The sequence below is a fragment of the Ovis aries genome, chromosome 10, assembly GCF_016772045.2.
Source record: "Ovis aries strain OAR_USU_Benz2616 breed Rambouillet chromosome 10, ARS-UI_Ramb_v3.0, whole genome shotgun sequence".
Classification (NCBI taxonomy): Eukaryota; Metazoa; Chordata; class Mammalia; order Artiodactyla; family Bovidae; genus Ovis; species Ovis aries.
In genome coordinates, this window is record NC_056063.1 from 36555419 (window position 1) to 36568683 (window position 13265).

Here is a 13265-nt window from a genome sequence, read left to right on the forward strand (position 1 = left end):
AATATTATGAACTTAGATGTTGATTTATGAGAGGCAGTTTTTTATTATCTCAAGAGTTAGGATTATGATCCATGGCATGCTTTTGTATATGAGTGTATAGCAGATGTGTATGTTAATTACAGTCATTTTGCAGTGATTTTCATTTGTATACACCTCTTACCAGCATTCAGTGTACATTCTAGTATTTTGTGATTGTGTTCTTTTCCACTGAATTCCTTACCTTTGGTGAGGTATGAAGCCCCAATATGTATGAAAACACAGTTTTCTGTCTTAAATCACGAGTAATTTCAGATAATTTAACTGTAAAATTTACATTAAAGTTTTAAAGTATATTTTAAACATATTAATATTGCATTCTCACTAAATAGATTTAGTAATTTCAGTTACATTTATTTCTAAATTTAGGCAATTTCATATCTTGGTTTGAGAGTGTGAAGATATCTTTGTCTGGGTTACATATTATAAAAATGTTTTTCAGTTGTACTTCATATTTTAAGTATCAGTGACAAAACTCATACCATTTTTCTTTTCCCTTAAAGTCTGTCACTATTTAAATGAGACTTTATATTGGTAAAACATTTTCTTACTTGGTTTTTGTTAATGGTTGTCCTGAGTAACATTAAGAAAGGGGAAATTAGTTGACTGTGTATTTGGAAAAGGAAGCTCAGTTCTGGAGTAGAAGATACCATTACTGCTGAGAAAGAGAAGGTGTTGCTGTTAAGACTCAGACCTGCCATCAGCTCTAAAGTTTACCCTCCTAATCTCACAGATGCAAGCAGTGAACGTGGGTCTTAGAACCAGTGGATGCAGTATTCTATTTTAAATTTTATTTACTTTATAGTCCTTTAAGAATTTGGACAAACTGGATATGCTAACAGGTTTTTTAAATGAGTATCTACACAGATAACGAGGCAGTAACATAATACTGACTGTGATCAGATCAGGTGTTACATACTGATCAGTGTACCTGTGTCCTTCAGTGGAGGCTTATTTCATAGTAAAGTGTCTGAGAGCTAGTAAAAACTTGTAAAAATACTTTGGTTAAAGTTTTGTGTAGCATGTAATCAGCAGAGACATAGTAAAAGGAACTGGTCTGCTTTTCCCTACCTCACACAGAAATGGTAACATTTATTTAAATATCCCCCTTAGTCTTTTTCACAGTGGTATTTTACTACTGCTTATAGGGAGTTCTGGTCAACCCTTGTGATTATGATATGTAGTTATTACTGTGAAGTTTTTCAGAATACATATTTGTGTTTAATTCTGCCTTTTGACTTCTAAAAACTGTTTTCCCAGTAATAGTCTTTACAGAAAAGCACCTTCCTTGAAAGTTTTCATACTGAAATTATAACTGTGTTTATATATACTTTCTATGTTAAATGCATTACTGTTTAAATTTTTATAATATTTACTGTGTTGGCCAAAAAGTTGGTTGGAGTTTTTCCATAAGATGGCACAGAAAAACCTGAATGAACTTTTTTGGCCAACCCAGTACTTTTTCAAACAGTGTGATGCTGCTCCCCAGTTTTGTCTCTGATTTTTGAAACACAGTACGTTTATTAACTGAACTGTTATATGCAATATAAACTTTAATGAAAGAGAGGGCGTTCCCTGGCAGTCTGTGTTTAGGACTGTGTGGTTTCACTGCTGTGATCCTGGGTTCTTTCCCTGGTCAGGGAACTAAGGTCCCACAAGCCACATATGGCATGGCCAAGCAAAAATAAATAAAAATAAAAAGAGAGATCAGAACAGTAAAATAATAACTAAGTTTAAGATGGCATTCACTTCGTAAAATCAGTTCTTTTTTCATGAAATTGGGGCATAGCATTAGCAAAATGTAACTCTTCATTCAGATGCTTCTTTTATTTTTTATTTTTAAAACATAGTAACTAATTAAATTGCTCCTTTCTTCCTTCTATGTGTGATCCTGATTCTGCTGGACTTTCTGCTGAACTTCATGACACCACCACTTGGGATTGTGCCAATTTTTCTTGTCACTTATATTTGGCGTGTTCCAAATGGACTTCACATTTGTTATGTGGTATTCTAGCACAATGATAGATTTCCGCAAGGACCACCGTCTCAGATGGGATCACCTATGGGTAGTAGAACAGGTTCTGAAACCCCTCAAGCACCGATGAGTGGCGTAGGTCCTGTTAGTGGTGGTCCTGGTGGTTTTGGTAGAGGGAGCCAAGGGGCCAACTTTGAAGGCCCTAACAAGCGTCGTAGATACTAAACAGTCTTTCGTTCATGACTGTTTAGAGGAGAAAAATAACTTTTACCTGTTACCTAGAAGAAAAGTTTTATTGTTATTGTATTTAGACTTAAAATTTTTTTTTAATACTTGAAGTTTTTGTATTTTTCTTTATTCATAAGCTTTGTAGATTAGAATGGTAATGATGATACTCATCATTGTGAATGTTCAAATGTGTTTGTGACTTTAGCTAAATATAAGTATGCCACAGTACTGTGAATTCTGTGTAGTTAATCTCAATAAAGAAATCATCTTGGATAATTTTAAACTGTTATTAGTGGTATTCTCTTAACAGTTTTATTAAACTTTGCTGTAACGGTAATACTTGGATCGCTTTAACTAACCCCAGCCATTTACAAATGACAATGATTTTCGTTTGTGCAAGTTGCCCTGAAGATAGGAGCTTAGTGAAAACTGATGTCAGTAAGGGGCAGACAGAGTAGCAAGCGGGGGAGGGCGGGTGTGGGGATTACACCTGTATGCACCATTGATGTCCTGTGAAATCAGAGTTGCTGTCTACATTTCATACAGATTCTGAATATTCAGATATTCTGAGGAGGAATATTAAGGATATCTTTGTCTTGTGCTGAGTTTTCCAAATAAATCTTTTGAATCTTGAAAAAAAAATGTTTGAAGGCAAATCTCTTTTGCTTATAAAATATCTATTTTTAATCTTATTGGCTGTTATTTATTTGGTGTCAATATCTAGATCTTACTCTTTACATTTTCTTTAAAATCAAACAATAAATAGCGTTAGCTAGGATGTTAGTTGGGAATTTGCTGTGGTATTTAAAAGAAATTCGGCATTTCTTGAGCATGTTTCTTTCCAGAAATGTTCAAGGTGGCCTGACTCTGCAGGGCTGTGAATGTTCAGGGGTGTCTCTGCATTCAGACAGGCGAGGTGTGCTTTGTCTCCTAGAAATATGGTTCATGTAGTGAGTGTTATGGCAATCAGATTAGATCTCTTTCTTATCAATTATGTTTTAAAGATTGATTTTCAATAGAATGGAGAAACATCACATTAGAATTTTTATTCCAAAACAGAGTTCTCATTATATTTAAAATTTTGTATGTTAGCCATGTTTAATTTAAAATTACATTTGAGGAATCATGTATTTAAGCCACAAATCTAAGGCGTCAGGCATTGGTTGTAGCACAGTTACTTCTCACATAACATTTCAGTGTGTTACTGTACCATGCTTTTAGCATTTTTCTGAAGAATGCTTTAAAAAAGTGAGCAGTATGTAAATATTACCCAGGCATGGTTTCTGTTTTTGCTGGAAGATGTCCTTTGAAAGAAGTTTGGTTACTTAAGATTGCGTAAAAGCAATTGAATATAAGGCAGGCTTGAGATGCATTCTTTTGTATCACATTTTTCTTATGTACTATTTTATGTTCTATTTTTTTAGAAACAATATGGATGGAATTATTTTCCAAAATTGGCAGCATTCTATTGTTTTTGGCAGTCTTTGAAAACACGATAAGGAGATGGTAAAATAATAGACTATTCTCATCACATTTTCTGTGAATGTGAGTTGGCAAGGGGTGTAATTTGTTATGTTTGTGACATTAATTGCAGTGTGGGGAGTTTTAACATCAGCTATAATTTTTAAGTGATATCTGCTGCACCTGAATATACATTTCCCGTCATCTGTATTTTTATTCGTAAAATCTTTAGGTAATTTTTAGTATTGTATTTTGCTTCAAAACTGAATTAAGATTGGGAGAAACTTTGTCCTTGATGTTAATACCAAGCTAGCTTTGGCCAAGGCTGTGAAATTCCGTACGATTCATTCAAGAACATTTGAAAGCATTGCACAAAGAGATGCCCTAATCTGAACATTCTAATGTCCGGCTCATTCTGGCTCCAAGAACAGAGCTCTACACAGCTTTTTCCCTTCATCGAAAAAGTCCTTGTTCCAGTTCTTACCAAGTTTACCCTGGGAACAGTCAGCTTCTGAGTGAGTCAAGTGGAGCATCTGTGAACTCCTAGTTACTCAAGTTTTTAGTGTTTTTGTCCAGTTAAACAACTTTGTGGCTCAGTCATTTTTTCTTGTGGAAAAGAATGCCAAGGAAGACATTTGAATGCCATTTGCTTAAAGCTTGTAGATGTAAAAATAAAGAATAGTATTAGCTTTTCTAAATAAGTGTGATTTTTGTCATCCATACTCCCATAATTCTTTTTTTAAAAAGATAATATGAAACAATATTAGTAGTATAACATCACAATATTATGTTTCTTTTTGTGTAATGATTTGAAACACTGCATTTAAAGTCTGCATGATTTAGGTTTCGTATGCTGTTATTAACATGCACAAAATAAAATGAATATCCATTTTCTAATTGTTTTATTTTAGCAATGTATTTTGTTAATTTCTGTTTTTATTTTAAGAATGAATGTATTCATTTTCTTCTTGACAGATTCTGTTTTTAAAAAGCTATTGGTTCACTTGTATTTCATAAAGCTCAATTTATTATTTTGAGGTTTTGGGTTTTTATGCTTAAAATCAGTGCTGAGCATTCATTGGAAGATATTAAATATTTGTTTTGAATCCTACAATATCAGTAACATGGAAAAATATTTGTTTTACCTAGAATCGCCATTTAATAGAATCAGAGATGATCAACAATGACAATATCTGAATTGAATTTTGTTTCTCGAGTACTAATTGAAATTATGCTATCACATTTTATTCAGAAATGTGCTTGTCGAACATACAAGTTTCAGAAAGTTGGTGTTACGTGTAAACTCTATAATAATTGCTAAATGTCACAATGAATGGTTAATAGTCACATTAATGATTTGGGGGTGGGTTTATAATTACAAATTAGATTATGAATGAGAGGAAGAACATTAAATGTGTGATTGAACTGAGATGGTTTGTGGAAGAATGTGATAAATGTTTAAACCTTTAAAATTTTTGATATTTAGTGTCAGATGGTGCTAGTCAGAAATGAAAAAGATACTTTACTAGGGAGTAGTATGATACTTAAATGTGGGGTTTTTGGTATGTTAAGAGTTTTGTTATAATATGTAGTAATATGTTTAACTATATTCCTGAAAATTGAGAGCATAACTGATTTTAAAGTCAGACTTGCTTTCAAGAATAAGGCACATTCCTGGCTCCTAGATTTCACCATTGTAAATATTGTCTTTTGTCTTTTACTTCCTAGTTGGTTAGATGCTCCTCCACAGGAACTCCTGGGGTCAGTGAGGGGCTACTTCAGAGTAAATAGCCAGGCCATCTCTTAAGTGGTATATATAGCCCAACCTGGGTTATTTCATTGTAAACGAATAATGGTTAAATAAATTGACAGTAGTTTTATATTTTTCAAGAGCATTGTTTCCTTTCCACTACCCTTCATTACTAAATTTTTAAAAACGGGAAACTGTAGTAGTATAAGATACTGGTTTTCTTCAGTGTGTGTAATAAAGTATACAGATACTGTTTCCTGGTTGAACGTGGTTAAGTAGTTTATAGAATGTCATTGTGGGAAAATGGTGAAGAATTTCACTATTTTTATAGAATCTGATTTTTAAAAAAGTTTTCTGATCTTTAAAATCAGGATTATATATTGTATATTCTTTTTTTAAATCAATAGCAGTATCTTCTGAGTATAGGAAAAAATATCTTGAAAGGGTCTTTGTTTCGAAGGGTCTTGATTACCGAATAACGTTATTACTGATTGAAGTTTGAATCTTACATGACTGAATATTTAAAGGTCCAAGTGCTGTGTTACCTTGGGAATATTGTTTGACCTTTTGTCTTTTTCTATAAAATTGTGTTTAGATTATAAATATCTTTAAGGATTCCTTTTGGTTGAAACCTATTATTAGGGTATATTTTATTCACCTGGTGGAATTAGCAGTGTGTACTTTCTTGTTTTGTGATACTTTCAATATGATAAACTTTCATTTTCTAGATGAAGAATATCACATTTCTTAGAGTAATGTAGCCGGAGTTTGTAATTCATATTTTTAAAAATTCTTTTTCAAGTATATTCTATTATAGCTTAAACCATTCTTGTAACTATTGACTCCTTTGTTCAGATTTTGACTGTTCATTTAAAAATCTTCATTAAAATTACAGTTTGTCACCCTGAATTAAAGCAGTGAATTTCAGAAGAGATGGTATTGCTTCTAAGTAAAATGTCAAGTTTCAGGCAGTTCACTTCTGTGTTAAAATTGACTTGAATTGTTAGGATTAGGTAGAATGAAGTGTATATAGTTTGAATACATGAATTTTTCTTTCTATATTCTTTATTTTTAAAAGTATAAAAAAATAAATGGTTTTAATTTACTCATTAAATACAAGGGCCCTGTGTTGATTGATTCCGTAATAATGTAAGTGCACCATATATGTCTTACATGGCATGTTGTTGAAGGTTTTGGAATTGATATTTATACCTGGAATTTGTTTCTAGCTCTGAAATTATCACTTCAGGATCAAGTTCATTTTTATTATGTGTTATACATCTCAGTTTAAGGTAGAATATATATATATGAAATAATATAAAAAGCTATAACGTTTCATGTCATATTTGTGAGTGGATCTTTAAGAAACAAGTCTTCGAGTTCTGATTTCTTTTATGCGAAGTGTCAGTGAACCAGGCTTCTGTGAATGAAGCTTTGTGTATGTTTATCCTTGCCATGTTCTGTGCAAGTTATGTACATTTTTATTTTTGTATGCTTGTTTAAAAAATTATTTTCTGCAAATTATTCATATTATCTAATACGTAAGAATAGAGAAACCATCTTATTTCATTGTACATTTTGCCAGGATGATTTTAGTTAATTTCTCGTCAAGGTATGTTTTAATTTAGATAATATAAATTCGTATCAAATATGATACATTGCTTAGATTTACAAGTGTGACCTTTTTTTCTCTTTATGTACTAAAAAGATGTTAACTTCACATAGTGATTCTCTTTTAATAATTTCTGACCTTTTTAGTGTTATAAACGATAATAACTTCTTCAGTGGTTATTTAATCTATAATGTTCATTCTTTTTTTATGCCTGTGTTTAAAATATTTACATTTTTATGCCTGTGGTTAGAATATTTTAAACAGAATAACTATGGAGCCAACAGTTTAGCAAACTGAGCAAACTGGATTGTGAGAAATAAATGTTGTGCTATCTAATATGAATATATCATTTTATGACAAGAAAATGTTTATGGGAGCTCTGTCATTGAGAATTCACTATATTTGTTTATTTGTTGTACCAGTTATGTATTGAGAGGTCCTCTTGTATTTTGGACCCTTCTCCAGAGCTGAGATACAACAGTGGGGGGAAAAAAACCCCTGCTATAAATTACAGTAGTCCTGGATGTCTCTCTGAATTGATGGCTCTCAGGCTAAGTGTGCACCGGAATCACCTGGAGGTTCAGTAAAACAGACTTCTGGGCTCTACTCCAGTTTCTGATTCAGCGGGTCTCAGGTGGGGCTAAACAGCAGGCATTTGTAACAAGTTCCCAGGTGATACCCATATGTTGGGTCTGGGGACCCCACTTTAAAACCTCTGTTCTAAAGTGTTCCTCTGAACAGGCACAGTAACTCTTTTGGTTGGTTGTTTTTGGTGGTGGTGGCAGAGAGGATTGTCCTGGTACATTGTATGTTGAGTAGAACCCTTTTCCAGTTGTTAAGAGAAACCAAAACACTCTCAAGCTTTCCCAGGTTCTGCCAGCTGGCAAGAACTGCGAAAAGTCTGTTATTGTTATAAGGCTATGACTTGGCTATTAAGTACTGAGTCCTAAACATAATGCTCTTTTTGAAGTAGGATTTTCTTGTGTGTGAGTTCATAAATTTAGTTAGTTCAAGTGAAGAGGGCATATAGAGAAATACACACTTTGAAATGTAAAGTTTTTTCACTTAACTGATTCTCAGCTATTCTTACCAGTATGAGGTTGAAACAGTGTAATAATTTGTTTTTGTGTCAGTGTATTTGAATGTGCTTGTGCCAGATGACCCGTGAAGGTGCTGGAAAACTGCTGATCTTTACTTCCCATCCTGGTGAATATGAATAGAATGATACTATTTTGATGAAATAATGGCTTTTGTAAGTGAGCTCATCTTTTGCTTTTCCAGACTGAGGATAAAGTTTTGATAAATTATTTTTTCTAAGACCATGTATATATTTACTAAATGAAATTTCTTTTGCTTTCCAGCTTCAGTTTTTATTATTCACTTTAGTGATACCCATCTGGCAGTGTAGTAAATGAGAATTGTTAAGTAATTTTAGGTAGAGTTATAACCTGTTTTGTGAGACCTTATAGTGATATATATGTATGCTACATATATATGTGATTTAAAAGTCTATTTAAAATTATATAGTATGTTGAAATAATCAGACTGGTTCATAATGAGAGCACATAGTTAATGTATTGACAATAGTTTCTTCCAAACAATTGTGTCTATGTTAGTGCAAAGAAATAATTGCCTGGTTTGCAGCCTTCTAAATATCTTGGAATATAGTTTCTAGAACATTGTGGTATATGTTAGTTAAGAATATCTGTGCAAAGCAAAAAGTGTGGAGACTTGTTTCTCCTTGTAATCCAGCTGTCTCCTGGGTGCCTCTCTGTCCTGCTTCCCACCAGACTAGTAACCCTGACACCAGAAATCCACTTTGACCAAGCTTTTTTTTTTAATGAACCAGAAATAGATGTGGCTCCAGGAAGGAGTGTTAACTGTGGTCTAAGAAGTCCTCATATCCACAGACCCCATTAAGGAGTCAGATTCCTTGCTCCTTCGGAGTCTAGGACTTAAGAGGCTCAACTTCTATCCTAGGGTGGCTTGTTAACTGTTTTTCAAACAGAAATTCTCATGCAGGTCAATGAGAGGAAGGCTTTGTTTCATCCATCCTTTAAAGCAAATTCATATGGATAGATTTCTAGATATATTTGTTTTTCCTGTTTAAATGTTTATTGCTAGTTTTCTTCAGCCAAGAATTGATTTGAAGTCCTGTGGCTGGCAGTCCTTGAAAGTGAAAGTGAAGTCACTCAGTCCTGTCTTGAGTCTTTATGACCCCATGGACTGTAGCTCACCAGGCAAGAATACTGGAGTGGGTTGCCATTTTCTTCTACAGGAAATCTTCCTGACCCAGGAATTGAACCCAGGTCTCCCACACTGTAGGCAGAAGCTTTACCATCTGAGCCACCAGGGAAGTCCTTGGACATCCACAAAAGTCAATGCTTAACTATTTTTAGGCATATGAATGCAGAAAAATGATAAATTTTGAAGAAGGAAACTCTTGGGTTTGAATATAATTTTTATGTTGCTGTAGTTTTTGGATTCAGACTTTGCCTTTGCTTCTTACAGCCCCCCACCATTATCTTTCCGGGAAGCCATCAAAGTTTTATGATGTGTTGCTGCTATTTAGATTTATGCATAATGATTTATTAGGAAAATTTAAGATACCTTGTTTTTTTGCTTGTTAGCTGTATATTATGCTTAATGGGCCTTTATCTTGAGCCATTAAATCTTGTAAATTATATGTAGGAGGAAGATCAGAAGTTCTTGGAAAATGACACGTTCCAGATTTGGGGGCTGTGAAGTACAATATAGAAATACCTATTCAGATTCTTAATTTCTGCTTTGCAATGTAATGTGTTTATATTTCAGGAAGACGAAATTTAATATATATCCTAGTGTTTGTGCTTCAAGTGTTAGAGATAGGTAAGCCAAGTTATTCACATTATGATCTTTTAGACAATGACTGGATGATTTCTCTGGGTTAAAAATACAGATCTGATTTTTTTTTTTTTTCCTTAGGTCATATCCACATAATACACATACTAAATAATTTAGCAACATGTAAACAAGACTGGTTTCAGCAGTCGGATATTGGCAGTAGTGTTCTGCAGCCTGGGCACTGCAGAGACAGCTGTGCCAAAGACAGTCCTGCCCTCAGCTCTCTGGCATTTGCATTCTAGATCTGAAGACACTCAGTGACAGATAGTTGAGATGACTAGAGAAAATGATAGCTGCTTTATTAGACAAGGAGACTGGAAAATGACTATCTCCGGAGATAAAGGGACAGAACCCTCTTAAGTGTAGTCTGTTCCGATAAAACAGAGTTGTGGTCGAGTAAGTGGTATAGTCAGTCCGCTGTGGTAGCTGCACTGTCCCATGTGGCGGCCACAGGTTGCTGTTGAGTCTTTGGAACAGGACTGGTAAGGCTGGGACTGGGTTTTAATTGCATTATAATTAACTTAAATTTGGTTATCAATGCAGTGTAAGCATATTTGGGATAATTTGGGTATGTGAATTTACTTTTGCATCTTAAGTTTAATGAAACCTAATATATAAGTATTGAAGAAAATTTGCCATTTGAAGTAGATGTGTAAAATAGACACAAAATTGCAGAGACTTGGTATGAAGAAAGAATAAACTATCTCAACCTTTCATATGACTACTTGTTGGTAATATTTTGGATATATTCGGTTAAATAAAGTATACTATGAAGTTAATTTCATTTGCTGCTTTTTTCCCCCCTTCAATGTTGACTTTTATGAAATTGAGAATTTCTTTTGTTTGCATTATTTTTCTTCTGGGAAATGCTGGTCTAGGATAGTAACTGTCAAATTCTGTTATTTTCCTTACATGATTGTAATCCTCGCATCCTGTTACATGGCCTATAGTTATGAATCTGTTTATTTTTATCTTGTAAAAAGAATAACTTGAGGTTGAGGGTTTGCTGAGTGTATGCTCACCGTGAGGTGTCAGGGTGGGACAGTGTTCCTGTATGATGAGTTGGTGTTTGTGCAGGAGTGGCCAGCGCTGCTGAACTCCCAGTTCTCAGGAGGTAGTGACACACGTTTTACACCCTTTACTTTTGTATATTATCTACCTGACACTTTCTTTATAAAATATTTACTGTTAACTCCTGAAGACACTTTGTCATGTAAGATTTCTCCTAAAACTTTGTGAAATTTTCTTCATTTATTTACTCCATTTAATCTAGGAGTCAGTTCTGAGAAAGTTAAGGACCTTATCTGTCAATTAGTGATATATTTTCAGTTCCTAGCAAGTCCTTACTAAATGTTTAGTGGATGAATGACACCAACTGTAAGACAGACTCCGTATTCAGTAATGAGAATACAAAAATGAACCAAATATGGCACCTACCTCTTGGGATTAAGCAAACTGTTAGGCCAGTTGGTAGTAATGAAACGATTAGGAAGTGCTCTGGAAACCCAGAAGCGAATATCCAGTCATGTTGGGAAGACTTCATTAAGATGATCATTTTTGAGCAGGACTTAAAGGTGAGTAAGTATTTGCCCAGGGTAGATTTTTAGGTGGGAGTTGGAGAGAGGACTGTGGGGCAGTGAGCAGTTAACAACGAGCTGTCCAGGGCCAGGAGTCAGGGTGGAGAAGTGAAGATTGTTAAATTTTGAGTTTGAGATGAGGGGCGGGGTCAGGACAGGGGTGGCTAGGTCATAAATGGAAAGCCAGGTGACCACATAGACTATTGATTCCCTAACCCCCCCTCCCCAGCTACACATGCTCCTTGACAGGATCTTTAGTATTTATGAAGGTTGTTCAGATTCCAGCCAAATATTTTACACATAGAGTACGGTTTGAGACCACAGTTGGCCCTTGTGTCCCTGGATTCTGTATCCGCATGTTAAACTAACAGCTGACTGAAAAGTGTGGGGGTGGGAGGGGTAGGGAATTCCAGAAAGTTCCAAAAATTGAAACTTCAATTTGTCATAGGCAACTATTTACATAACGTTTGCATTATATTTGGTATTGTAAGTGATGTAAAGATACTTACCATATAGGAGGATGAACATGGTTTATATTCAGATGCTTTGCCATATTATAGAGGATTTTGGTGTTTTGAGGGGGTTCTGGAACCAGCCCCCTGCGCATGCCCAGGGCCGACTGTAGTGATCTGGTGGGAGCAGGAGGTTAGGGTGCTGGTGACCTTGTGGTATCTGGTCTGAGTGCTGGGCCAGTGGTGATACCGTTTGCTGAGACACGGAAGGTAAGTGCTCAGGACTGGGCATGGGGTGTAGCTGATTGAGGGAGAGAATGGCTGTCCACTCGGTTTTGTAATATTTTGGATTTGACTTCCTACAGTGGTTCCTTGGGGTTTTAAAGACTGTATAAAGCTTCTCTATCTGATGAACAATGACCTAGAAAGGCCTTGTCATTTATCACTGAAGGTGACTTAGTACACTTCAAGCTGGTCCTGCTTTTACTGTCTCTTTCGCAGTTATTCTCCATATAATGTCCTGTGCTTCCTTCTAAAAGGCTCCTACCCTGTGCCAGATGCAGTAGTTCTGTCTGAACAGAGCCCCTGCTGTCTTGTTGGCCATGGGCATTATTTGACCTGCTCTTGTGTTTCCGTCCCGCCATCTTTCTGCCCTTGCTCACTGAGCCCTGAGATGGCTCCTGTTTCCCTGGGTCTCTGAGGAGGACCCTTTCCCCACAGAACTAGACCACTTCTCCTCATTCCTATCAGCTCGTCAGTGTGTGGTGCTTGTTTGTTGTACCTGCTTTTTACTTACCTTTTATCAGTGTTCCCAGTATCATGGCACAGTTGGTACTTCTATTTCTTGAACTGGTCTGAGGAGATATCCAAGAGGAAATGGCATAGACTTGAGAGTTTGCAGCTCATCTGTGCGGATGAGACTCCCAGGTTGCTTATTCATTCAGTAGACAGTTTTTAAGCAGCTTTTGTCTTAGCCTGTGTGTAAATAATGAAGAAAACAGACTTGGTCTTTGCCGGCTGTGAGCTTGGAGTCTGGTGAATGGTGAGGGAAACGTGAGAACTGGCAAGTTCTTAGCTGTCATCACAGTGGGGAGTTAGAGCAAGAAGAGCAGGCAGAACATTGGGCAGAGCCGCATGTGTAATAGGATTTGGGAGACTATATGCCCTTATATACATCTATAGAAACATGTCTAAAAAGAGAGTGAGGAGCTAGGAAAGAAGGGAGAATGTAAAGGGAGTGGTTTGGGATGGACAGGGGAGCCTGGGGAGGCGAGGTTGCTGGTACCAGTTC

At 35.6% G+C, this 13265-nt stretch overlaps 1 protein-coding gene across 11 annotated transcripts in view; it reads left to right on the forward strand.

The window, feature by feature from the left end:
* Window positions 1-13265, forward strand: part of PSPC1 (paraspeckle component 1) — a 92701-nt gene that overhangs the window by 46946 nt on the left and 32490 nt on the right. The window contains exon 9 of one of the 11 annotated variants that reach the window (XM_004012171.6): window positions 2051-2522. The exons of the other annotated variants lie outside the window; for them this stretch is intronic. Within the exon in view, the coding sequence (XP_004012220.3) occupies window positions 2051-2236 (186 nt within the window). The 3' untranslated portion in view covers window positions 2237-2522. Of the gene's footprint in view, window positions 1-2050; window positions 2523-13265 lie in introns of those variants that run through there. 11 annotated transcript variants of the gene reach the window in all.